General features: G+C 38.1%; 2 protein-coding genes across 2 annotated transcripts in view; one reads left to right on the plus strand and one right to left on the minus strand.

Moving 5' to 3' along the window:
• DHX29 (DExH-box helicase 29) overlaps nucleotides 1-4,505 on the minus strand; it is a 46,372-nt gene extending 41,867 nt beyond the window's left edge. Inside the window, exon 1 of the mRNA XM_030321013.1 lies at nucleotides 4,130-4,505. Coding sequence (XP_030176873.1) covers nucleotides 4,130-4,310 — 181 coding nt within the window. The 5' untranslated portion in view covers nucleotides 4,311-4,505. The remainder of the gene's footprint in view (nucleotides 1-4,129) is intronic.
• The window catches only part of MTREX (Mtr4 exosome RNA helicase), a 110,003-nt gene continuing 102,224 nt past the window's right edge, over nucleotides 4,481-12,259 (plus strand). The window contains exon 1 of the mRNA XM_030321033.2: nucleotides 4,481-4,885. Within this exon, the coding sequence (XP_030176893.1) occupies nucleotides 4,752-4,885 (134 nt within the window). The 5' untranslated portion in view covers nucleotides 4,481-4,751. The remainder of the gene's footprint in view (nucleotides 4,886-12,259) is intronic.

A 12,259-nucleotide genomic window follows, 5' to 3' on the forward strand; every position in this document is an offset into this window, starting at 1 on the left:
ATCAAGAAAATTCAAACCTTTTTATGATGTGTTATTATGAATATCTATAATTTAACTTGAAACCTGCAGAGCTAGTAAGAAGAATGAGCTTACTCAATTCCTCCAAAACTGCTCTAATTTTCTACTTGGTGATTCTGTAGTCTCCTTTCTTGTCAGCCGCCAACTTTCAGAATGTGCATGTAACCGCCATATTCTAATGTGTTATTTAGCAAAAAGTGAAGGCACCAGAAGAAAATAGTAACTCAAACTTAGAAATTAGTAACTCTATTTTCAAATGCAATTCTAAGTCAATAGGCCATGGAACAAAGATGGGTCCCACTCTTTTGCCAAATAAAGTGTACAGGATTTAGGACAGCTACTTGAAGACATTTTTCCATAAACTGTGGTTTTCTGTTTCAGACAGAGGGAGTTCTTGTAAATTTGACTGGAAATAACGATGTTAGTGTACAGTATATCCGAGGCAAAAGTATTATTGATTTCAAATTTAGAAATGATAGTTCATAGAACACAGCACACTATTTTAAAAAATATTTATTAAAGTTGAAGCACAGAAAAAGTGATTTCCTCAAGATGACTCTGCTAAAAAAAAAAACCACACCAGCCAAAAAATCAATGTGTTGTTGCTAACTACTCTTTCTTTCACAACATATTCCTTTTATAATGTATTGCGTTTTGTATCACAGAGTGATTATAATAACCCACTATTGCTAATACACTCACTTTGAGTTGCTAGCGCTGGTGACAGGTGTACTGAGGCATTTTGGTTTGTTTCTGACCAACACTACACATTCGTAAGGGGATGTGAACCAGGTAAGGGATCTAAACAGGGATAAATAAGACGCAGTCCTTGTCTTCATGGAGCTCAATTACTAGTGGAGTCATTAAGTAACTAACTATGCAAATAAACTGCGAAAGGGAAATACAGGGTATCTAGAGAATAAATGAGAATGAAATGATACAATCTGAGCAGTCAGGGTCTGTGAGGAAGTCCATACCACCAGAGCCACCTGACTAATCCTTTAAACATGTAAATTACCTAAGGTGTCTCCTACATTTAATGCCAACACTAGCCCCTTCTCTTTCATTCTACCCATGGACTTTCTTCTTTTTTTATTTTTTTTGTTAACATGCCAAGCTTGTTCCCATCTTAGGGCCTTTGCCCTTGTCCCCTCAGCCTCAAACATTGTCTTCAGATCTTCTAATAACTGGATGCTTCAAACCACCTCAGCACAGATGTTTCCTCAGGGAAGCCATCCCTGTTCTAAGCAAAAACAGACTCTACTATTCAATTCGTTCTTTACCAAGTCACTTTTCTGATTTTTGTCGCACTTTTTGTTTTATTTGGATGACCCTGAAAAATATTTAACATGGTTTTATGAGTTAACTCATGACATTAGTCCCCCTAGTCTTGTTTCCTTCTTAGGATTTTTACATCTCAGCTAGGCTTAAGGATTTTCACAAACGCCAGCCTTACAGTTGTTAGTCCTCTCCCTCGATCGGTTCATGTGGTATCTCCAGGGCCTAGTCTTGCCTAGAACATAGTAGCAATTCAAAAATTATCTGATGAACAAATGAAGTGAAAAAAACAGGAGTGAGAGAATACTGAGAATTGTGCCAAGAGTCATTTCATGGCAGAAGACATTTTCTCCCTCTACGTGACAGGACAATTTTCAGAAAGTAATGATATGTACAATCCTTCAAATTTTTGAAAAGAGTTGAAGGGGAGTAGAACAATTACACTTACATTAACAACTAAAACAAGTTCAGAAATAATGTTTTTTCCTCCAAAGCAGGCCTACTATCATGTTATATAAAAATACCCAAACAGAAAAAAAAAATCACGTCACAGTCTGCACAGCAGATTTATTTTCAGTGCTATATATATGAACTTAGTTATAAAATCTTTCCTACAAATTTCATAGACAACCTCTCATTTTTTCTCTCTTGACATTTGAGAAGGGCGTTATTGGATTTCACTATTTGGGATAGATGTGTTTGGGACAGATGGCATTCCGTTAAGAGAAAATGGCAAGAATACAAGGAGGCAGAAAGTCAATACCTGCACTTGGAACAATGAAAATACATTAGATTTGCTATAGGTAAATACAGGAATTAGTAGCAAGGCTGGAAAAGGAGTCTTAGATGCTAGATGAATGGTTTGGACTTAATCACAAAGTCAGTGCAGACGCTGTGAAAGAAACTGAGAAGTGCTATGCAGAAAGCAGCATTTCTTCAATATTAATCTGATGACTGCAGGCAGGACAAACTAGAGGAAGAAAAATAAGAGGTAGGGAGACCCATTAGAAAGCTTTGTTGGTACTCCAGGAATTCATGAGTACCTAGACTGATGCATGAACAGCACAAAGTGCTGAAAAGTGAAAATGGTGTACACAGAAGATAAGTGAAGATTGTATAAAGCATGGCAAGAGATTCAATGTGAGGAAGAAAGGAAGACATTAAAAGTAATTATTAACATTGAATAAAAAGGAATATGGAAAAACAAAAACAAGCAGATCATAGAAGCTAGTGTCAGGAGAGAAGGATAGTTTAGTATGAGCCATGTTAAATTTGAGAGGCTTGCAATATAGGGTCAAAAGGTCCACGTAAATATGGAAATGGCTGACTTGAGATTAGAATAAAAACCAGGACTAGACAGAGTGAGTGAGGAATCATCTACAAAGAAAAAGACAGAATTAGTAATGGAAGTACTCTCCTAGAAGGACTATAGATGGAGAACTATACTGTTACAGACTAACACCTTCATTGAGGGTCACGTTTTGGGGCAGGAGGAATAGGAAGCCAAAGAATACAACAAATGATTATAGAGTTGAAAGAATTCAGAGGCATATCAGAAAAGACAAGAGAATCCAAAAGAGGCTGGTTCAGAGGAAGAGCCACAGAATAATAGTCAAAGAGAAATGCTATGTATTTGTATTTACAAGCATCAAAACTTGGTAGTTAAAATGTTGCAATAAATTGTGGGGCAAAGATTTATTCACCTTGTAGGTGAAAGTTTGCTAAGTGTACACTTCTTTAGTGCCATCTTCTCTTATGCAAAGCTTACATTCCATGAGGACCTCAAAGACCCAAGCTCTTTCTTCACTCACCATCTCTGCACATGGAGTTTCTTAACTCTGCCAGAAATACTACACTATTTCCCCCATTCTTTACAGGGTAACACCTACCGGTCCTCCTGATCTCAGTTTAACAGTCACTTTCTCAAAGAGACCATCTATGACCCCTCCTCTTCTCCAGTAAAAATTAGGTTAGCTTGTTAAAACCTTCTTCCTTAGTTTTTCTTTGTGGCACTTATCAGTTATAAAGCAATGGTGGTGGGATTATTTAATGCCCGTGTCCACCATTACATCAGAAAGTTCCGAGAGAGAGGTGATTTGTCTACATTGCTCATCCCACCCCTAACATCATGAGATACAGAAGTGTTCAAAAACATGTGTTGGACGAACATTTCGATAAGAACTATAGGCAAACAAGCTAAACAGAACAAAATAGAGGATACCTGTACATGTTTTAGAATCAGTTTTTATATAGGGGCCTGCTCATCTGTAGCCAGAATCAGCAATCTCTGAGTTATCAAACTAAATACACAGTGAGCAAAGAATGCATGACAGTGGTAAAGATTAGAAATATTTCCACAATAGGTTATACCCATATTCGGTGTTTAAGTACTGAAATTCTTATTACTTGTTCTTCCATAACACATGAAAACAGTGGTTGAAAATGATACGAAGATCAAGTACAAAAAGGGCCTGACTCCAGGAGATTAGGAACTCCACACATTACCCTCTGCATCAACCTAGCTAATTTAGATGATGGCTCAAGACTAATTCCTGCTGAAACGGGAGCAAATGCAATTTTTATTCTGTTCTCTTAAGAAAAAGCACGGTTAAGTGGGAGGTGCCAGGCTGCAAGAGGACTACTGTCATAACTTCAGAGGCTCCCAAAGCTTACACTAACCTAGAACAAGGCCACCGCATAGAAACTAGCAGCTGCAGGTGTGGAAGACACAAATTTTGAGACCTAGGGTCGGCCCAGGTTGCGCTGGCTTCTACAGCGTAAACAGCAGCAGCTGCTCGGGGTGGAAAGCCCGGGGCCCCAGGACCGCTCGTACCTTGCTTGACTCGGGGCTCCCTGGTGCTAGCGGCAGCTGCGGGGGGCGGCCTGGCCGCCGGCTTCTTGTTTTGGGCCTCCCCAGCAGCTCCGGCCTCGGCGGATTTGGCTCTGGAAGCAGACACGGCGGCCCGGACCGCCGCGGCCCCGGGCGCCTTGTGTTTCTTGTTCTTGCCTCCCATACTGCATCGATGGCAAAGTGCCCTGCTGCTCTAAGTCCCGGAACCACCGCAGCACCGTCTCCAAGTGCTCTTTACATTCCCCGGGTCCCACGCCGCCACCCTGCGTCCTTCATCCGGGCTTCTAGGGCCTGGGCGACCGCTGAATTTCAATTGGTGCGACTCACCAAGGTTCCGCCTCCTCGCCTCCCTCTAGGTGCCTACCGCATGCCGGGCATTCTCGCTGCGCTTCTTCTTTAAGTTAGCGAACTGGCCGTCTAGTCGTGGTGGGAAAGGAAAAGTCGGAAGAGAAGAAGTCAAGGAAGAATTCTGGGGGATGGGGTTGCGTGACTAGACTACTTTTGTCTCCCATGGGGTACAGCTGAGGCTTCCCTTGGCGTCATTGTCGGTACGCTCGCAGAGCATCGTGGGTAGGAGGGAGATTCGGTCTCCCAGCTCGGAAAGATGGCGGACGCTTTCGGGGATGAGCTCTTCAGCGTGTTTGAGGACGACTCGGCCACCGCACCCGGAACTAAAAACGACGGAGAGAAGGAGAAGGGGAAATGGAAGGGGCCGCCAGGGTCTGCAGAAAAGGGCGGGTAAGAAAAATGTCAGGATGTTGGTTTGTTTTTTTTTCTCTTTCGTCATTGCTGAGGGGAGAAAACAATATTCTTCTGAAGAGCATGAGCAACTGTGGTGCAGACCGAGTGGCATCGGGAAGTGAAGGGTTTTGGGGAGAATGTTGGTTTGGTGAGTTGGGATTTTGGCGTTCCCCGGTGCCCGCAGACAGCGTGAGCTCCTGCCACAGTAATTCCTTAACACCTAGGTTGCTGGCTCTACCTCCGTGTGCGCCGTGGAGTCGGGAGGACAGGTGAGGTGTATCTGTTAGGTTCTGTGGCCTACGATACCTGGCACAGTCTTTAATGAAACTAATGACCAGTTGAGTAAAGGGTTAAGGAGCTTAGAAAACGTCACTTGAATTGACTTGGAACGGGCAAATCGCAACAGGAGGACTCAGGAGAGATTTAATTTCCAAGCTGTAGCTTTTTGCCCTTAAAAAAGAACGTGTCTGCTACTAAGGTTGTGAGGATTGAATGTGAATGCACCTATGTACAAGCACCCAACAGTGCTTATCATGTAATAGATTCTCAAAAGCTGGCTATCGTTGAGTTTACTAAGAAAATTTTTAAAACGTAATGGTTCCTAAACATATGTACTAGATTGATGCATAGAACTATCGTAAAGTGTACGATATTGTTTATAGTACAGCAAGGAAAAGCTGATATTTGGATTAAAGTAAAAGATGATTCATTCTTAACAAAATTTACTCTTAGCTAAGGGAGATACCCAATAAATAGGATTAAATTAGACATGAATGCCTGGGTGGCGCAGTCGGTTAAGCGTCCGACTTCAGCCAGGTCACGATCTCGCGGTCCGTGAGTTCGAGCCCCGCGTCGGGCTCTGGGCTGATGGCTCAGAGCCTGGAGCCTGTTTCCGATTCTGTGTCTCCCTCTCTCTCTGCCCCTCCCCCGTTCATGCTTTGTCTCTCTCTGTCCCAAAAATAAATAAACGTTGAAAAAAAATTAAAAAAAAAATTAGACATTTTTCTCTCAAGGAATTTTTAGTCCTGGTAAAGAGGTAAAACCAGGTACATGTTTTAAAGGTTAGTAGGTGATTGAGATAAAATAAATTGTGTATAAAGTGCCGTACAGTTCCAAAAGAGATCTCTGTGTCATTCACGGATTTTTTTTTTTTTTTTTTGAAAGAGAGACAGAGTGCAAGCAGGGGAGGGGCAGAAAGAGAGGGAGACACAGAATGCAAAGTAGACTCCAGGCCCCGAGCTGTCAGCACAGAGCCCGATGCGGGACTTGAACTCACAGACCGCGAGATCATGACCTGAGCCGAAAGTCGGCTGCTCAACCGACTGAGCTACCCAGGTGTCCCTGTCATTCAGGGATTCTTACATGCAAGAGGCTATTCTGGGGAGAGGAAATGATTTGTTACTGGCGGGCTAGAGGGAGTGTTTGTTTAGGGACAAGAGATAAAACAGAGTAAAAGTTGCTTTTATTTAGACTGTGAAGGATGTTGAATGTCAAGCATGAGAGTTTTAATTTCATTTTTAATACCACGAATTTTTCCTAACTTGGTGATTGGTTAAGTAGAGTGGTACTTTAGGAAAATTAATGTGATAGCGGCTGTCAGAGTATGTTGAAGGAGGAAAGATAATAAAAATAAGAAAGGGAATTAGGGAAGTGTTTTAGTTTATTCATTTAGGAGATGAAAAGAACCTCAATTCAGGAGGTAGCAGAAGGAAGGAAAAGGAAAGGTGGAAAATGCTGTGAAGGAAAAAATTGATGTGTGTTAACAATGAAGCAGGTAAGAACAATGGAAAAGGAGTCAAAAGAGATTTTTAAAAAATATTTATTTTGGGGAGAGAGCAAGCAGAGGGAGGGGCAGAGAGGGGAACAGAGGATCTGAAGCAGGCTCTGCGCTGACTGGCTGACATCAGTGAACCCCATGTGGGGCTAGAACTCACAATCTCGAGATCATGACCTGAGCTGAAGTCGGGCACTCAACCGATTGAGCCACCCAGCTGCCGCAAAAGAGATTTTGAATTTGGATAACAAGAAGAAGAAAAATATGGAAATTTACAGGAGATAGTGATTTGTAAATAAAATTAATTTGACTTGAGATGAAGGAAGTGATAATACTATATCCAAATGGAGGTATCCAGTGGGCAATTTTAATTAGGGTTTGGGCAAACCTTAGGACAGGAGGTTATGTGTACATATAGGGATGTTTGAATTGGTAGTGTTTGAGTTGGAGATCCTTTGGGCAAGTATAGTGATGCTGAAGACAAAGATTAGAGGGATAGCAGAACAATCACTGTAAAATGTCTTGCAAGTGGGAATGAAACACAGTAGAAAAATAGTGTTTCTCATTGAGTTAAAAGGAGTTGGGAGAGGGTGGGGGAACATTTAAGGGAAAATGAGAAAGACAGGTTCTTTGCTTTTATTTTTTTTCCGAATAGGAATAATTAATAGTTACTGTAGTTTGGGCAACCTCAATATAATGAGGATAATGCACAAGTAATTTCCCACTTTAGTAAATACTGTGCTTCAAAATTACTAAGGTAAAATTAATTCACTTTGCATTGTACTAGTGGTAAGCTGTTTCCACGAACTTCTAAAGGAAGAGTTTGTAGGATACAAAAATCATCAAATTTACATTTTAATTTTATTAGGAAATATATGAACATTAGAGAAGGGAAACACATAAGAAAATACAGAACACTAGGGACTTAAGGGATTTTATTTACTAACAACATTCCTTTTTTTTTTTTTTTTTAAGTTTACTTATTTGTTTTGAGAGAGAGTGTTAGTGCACACAAGCAGGGGAGTTGGGGGGCAGGGTGCAGAGGATCCAAATCTGGCTTTGTGCTGACTGTAAAGAGCCCTATGCAGGGCTCGAACTCACAAACCATGAGATCATAACCGGAGCCCAAGTTGGGCACTTAACCAACTGAGCCACCCAGGCATCCCCTGGATTTTTCTTTCTTAGGCTGTCATTTAACTAGTTCCTGTATCCTCAAGTATTTACTGTAAATTGTCCTTATATCTAAAGCTTCACTGTCCACTACGCCACTGTAGCTATTGCATACTTAAACTGTAGCTAGTCAGTATTGAGATAATGCTGTCAATGTAATATGAGATTTTGAAAACTTAACTTAAAAAAAATGACAAACTGCCTCATGGATCTTTATCTTGATATGTAATGAATTGATAATGTTTTCCATATATTGGATTAAATGAAATACTGTAAAACTGGTTTCTTTTTAACTCTTAATGTGGTTTTTAGAAATTTAGAATTATGTGTGTAGCTTGCATTATATATGTATATATTAGATAGCTCTGATAGAATTGATTAGATTCAGGTTCAGTTTTAGATAGGAATAATTCATAGTGGTGCCATGTACTTCCAATTGCATTGTATCATAAGATTACATCATGAGACATATGTAGTGTTATTCCACACTTTTTAAGATCGATCATTGGGTTAAGATAGATCAATCTTACTCCTCTTCAACTTTTCACATGATGGGTTTAGCACGCACCTATGTTGATTGCCTAGCTCCATTATTTTGTTGGTGGTTGGCAAAATGGCAGTTTTTCTGTTTTTGTCCTTTCTACGTTTATTACCTCACATCCATCTATAAAAAAAAAAAAAGAACACTCTCATACCAGCTGTTACCTTGAAATACAGTGCATAGAAGAAATAGGAAAAATGCTTGATAATTTATCAATTTTAACAGAGATTAGTTGTGTCCTAAGGAACTTCCAATGGTGACCAGCATGGGTGTATGATTATGTGTTTAGCTTCTTGATGAATGGATTTTCATGATTTGATGTGTTACACTCCTTTGCACTCATTTTTCTTTATCTTTTTTAAGCTTTATTCGGGTATATTTGAAGTATCCTAAATCACTGCCACAATCAAGACTCCCAAAAGTTCTGCATGCCTTTTTGTGATGCACCCCTCTCTCCAGTCCTCCTTCCAGGCAACCCCTGATCTTTCTGGCACCGGCGAACAGCTTGCATTTTCTAGAATTAAATTTTAAATGAAATACTACAGTATATATTCCTTTTTGGTCTGGTTTCTCATATTCATTGCTTTGAAGATTCGTTCAGTTGTGGTGTATATCATCAGTTCCTTTTTGTTGCTGAGTGGTGTTCAGTTTTATGGATGTACCATATATGTTTATACCTTTATCTTTTGACGGACATTTGAATCATTTGCATTATTATTTTTCATAGTCCTACCAATGCTAATTCTTCGTGTTGGCTCTTGTCTCCTTTCGACAAGCTTAATCAGTCTTAGATAGCTTCTCTGTTTTTTGTCAAAAGATACTCTTGACTCATAGTATACGTTTTCAGCCCAGACCTGGAATCTGGTGTCTCCAAAGGGTCTCTAGTTCCTTATAGTGGGAAATGTTCTTTAGGGCTTCGAGTGCTCTTGGGTACAGGATTTCATTGCTTTTAGGTCTTTACTGTGGAAAGAACTGGGGAATCATTGTTTTTAGAAAAAAATAGAGTTCATGCTGACATTTACAATACAATTAATATTATAGGGTCTTTATTTGACTTTTTTGGTTTTTATAGTTTTATCCTTTTTTTTTCTGAAAACGTTCATCCGTAACAATATTACATAAACTTTATTTTATGTATTCTTACAATATTTAAAAAATAACAGTGTATAATAATACTGCAATTCAGAATAAAATATTGAATAGATTGTGGTTCTAGTTCATGGTTCTTTTTGTCCTTAGAAAAAATGTAGCACACCAACAGTGAAAATACTCTGTAATAGTTCCTTTTTGAAATGTTTATGCTACTAATTTGATACCTGTTATGTTCACTTGTTTCAACTTATTTTCCATTTTAAGGATTGCTAAAATTTTAATTTTTAAATCATGGTAAAACAGTTTATGGTTCCAAAATCAAAAGTATAAAACAGTATTCTTGATTTTATCTTTGCCTCTTCTGTCCTGTTTGTTCCCTCTCCTTGAGATTTTGGTTTCTTTTTAATATTTCTTTTTTTAATTTTTTTTTTTTAATGTTTATTTTTGAGAGAGACACAGAGAGACAGAGCATGAGCAGGGAAGGGGCAGAGCGGGAGAGGCACACAGAATCCGAAGCAGGCTCCAGGCATTGAGCTGTCAGCACAGAGCCCAAATTGGGGCTGAAACTTGCAAACCGTGAGATCATGATCTGAGCTGAAGTTGGACACTTAACTGAGCCACCCAGGCGCCCCTCTTTTTATTATTTTCTTTCTGAAAATACACATGTGCATGTCTGTCTTCACTCATTTTTATGCAAAAGGTGCCATTTAAAAACTGTTCATCTTTTTTCTCTTAACATGATGAAATACAGATACCTCCATGTTAGTATATAGAACTCTTACATTGGGTTATTTTCAGTTTTTTACTGTTACAGATAGCCTTGTACATGTCTGTCTGTTTTTGAAATTTTTAAAAATTTTTTGCCATGTTATTTTGGCATAGATTCCTAGTAGAATTATGAGGTTAAAGGGTAAATGTATGTAGTTTTGCTAGGTGTTGCCAAATTCTTTTCCACAGGCGATGCACCTTTGTCTTCAATGGTGTGGCAGGCCAAATGATTCATCTCCCTCTCCCTCTTAATGATGTCCTTGTCTCAATCCTGAGAATAATTGTCAGAATTAAGAAATTAACATTGATACAGTACTATTATCTATAGATTTAGTCATATTTTGCCAATTGCTTTAATATCCTTTATAAGAAAAGGGTTCTATGTTGGATTCCATGATGTGGTTGTCATGTCTAGATATAACATACGTTCATGGGGTTTCAGTAATAAAAAACTTACTCTTAAAGGGTAAGCTTGTTACATGTGACACTTTATTTCCATCTTTCTGTTTAACTCACGTGTTTCAAGGGTGCAAATTCCACATGTGACATACATACCAAGCTGTAAGAGAAATAAATAATTGGGGACCTAGAACTCTAACATAACAGTCTTAAAGAATAATATAGCTCTTCTGAAGGAAGGTATCTATAAATTTAGGTTTTAAGTTTCTCAGAGGTATAGGAATTACTTTTTTTGTTTTATGATTGTCACCAGCTGCTAGTAGGTTTTAAGTGTAGTGGTTTTGTAGATGCTTACTAAATCAGGGTTAGAGTAGTGGAATGTTAGATCTAGAGGGATCTTCAGTATCTTCCAAATGTCTTACTTTACTGATGACCAAGGATATTGATGGCTTGTCCAAAAGAGATTCATATAAGTAGTTAGCAATAAATAGACTGAGCAAGAATGGTTACCTTTTCCACTAAATTGGGAGGAATTGTGTTTACATATTTCAAGTTTTGCTAAGCATCAAAGAAGAACCTTTGTTAGCGAAAGATTGTTCAGGCATACCTCAGAACATTACCACTATTTGATACTCTTATTTAAAAAAAAAACTTTCTAAGTAAAACATAAAAAGATAAGTGTGAAAGTCCATAAGTTGAATTTTCATAGAATAAACACACCAATGTAACCCCTATTTGGGACACAAAATAGAATATTTCAGACATCCTTCTTTTTCCCCCAGAAAAGTGACTATCTTGATAATGTGTTAGGTTTTTTTTCTGTTTATGACTGTAACATAAATGGAATCATTTAGAATACATTCCTTCGTGTCTGGCTTTGGGTCAACATTGTTCATAAAATTCATGACAGTAGCTATGTCAAGTTGAATGCAGAAGCAGATGCAGAGTCCAGATGCATACTTTTAAGCCACACATTAAAGAGATTCGCAAAAATATAAACAATGTCACTCTTCTCATTAAAGATTATTTTTGAAAAATACTTATTTTTTTATCAGGTGTCATTTATGTTAAATCTAACAGTAATAATGTTAAAGTGTTAAAATAACATTGTTTCCATCTTAAAATGAATTAATAAGTAAATATTTTTTTAATAAGAAAATTTTTCAATATTATTATCTAATGTTTCAATATTATTATCTAATCAATAGGTATAACTACATAAACAAAATTCTTTGGAATTAATCATTTTTAATACAATAAATAATTCTGAGGCCAAAAAATTTGAGAGCCACTGATTTGGTATAGTCTAATTTATATTTTCATGATGAGCACTTGTTTTCAGTTTATTTTTGTATGCTTATTGGCCATTTGGATATCCTCTTTTATAAAATACCTGTTGCAGTCTTCTGTTCATTTATTTATTTTTAAATTTGTCATCTTCACTCTATTTTAGTTACATAGCTTTTGTCAGTTATATGTGGTTTAGATATCTTCTTCCACTCTTTTGTCTTGCCTTTTTACTCTCTTAATGATATCTATCTATCTATCTATCTTTCGGTCGTCAACTTATCCTTTATTAAAATAGTTTACTTTGTAGTTCTTAACTAGCTGGGCATTCCACTGCACC

The sequence above is a fragment of the Lynx canadensis genome, chromosome A1 (assembly GCF_007474595.2).
Source record: "Lynx canadensis isolate LIC74 chromosome A1, mLynCan4.pri.v2, whole genome shotgun sequence".
NCBI classification, from domain to species: domain Eukaryota; kingdom Metazoa; phylum Chordata; class Mammalia; order Carnivora; family Felidae; genus Lynx; species Lynx canadensis.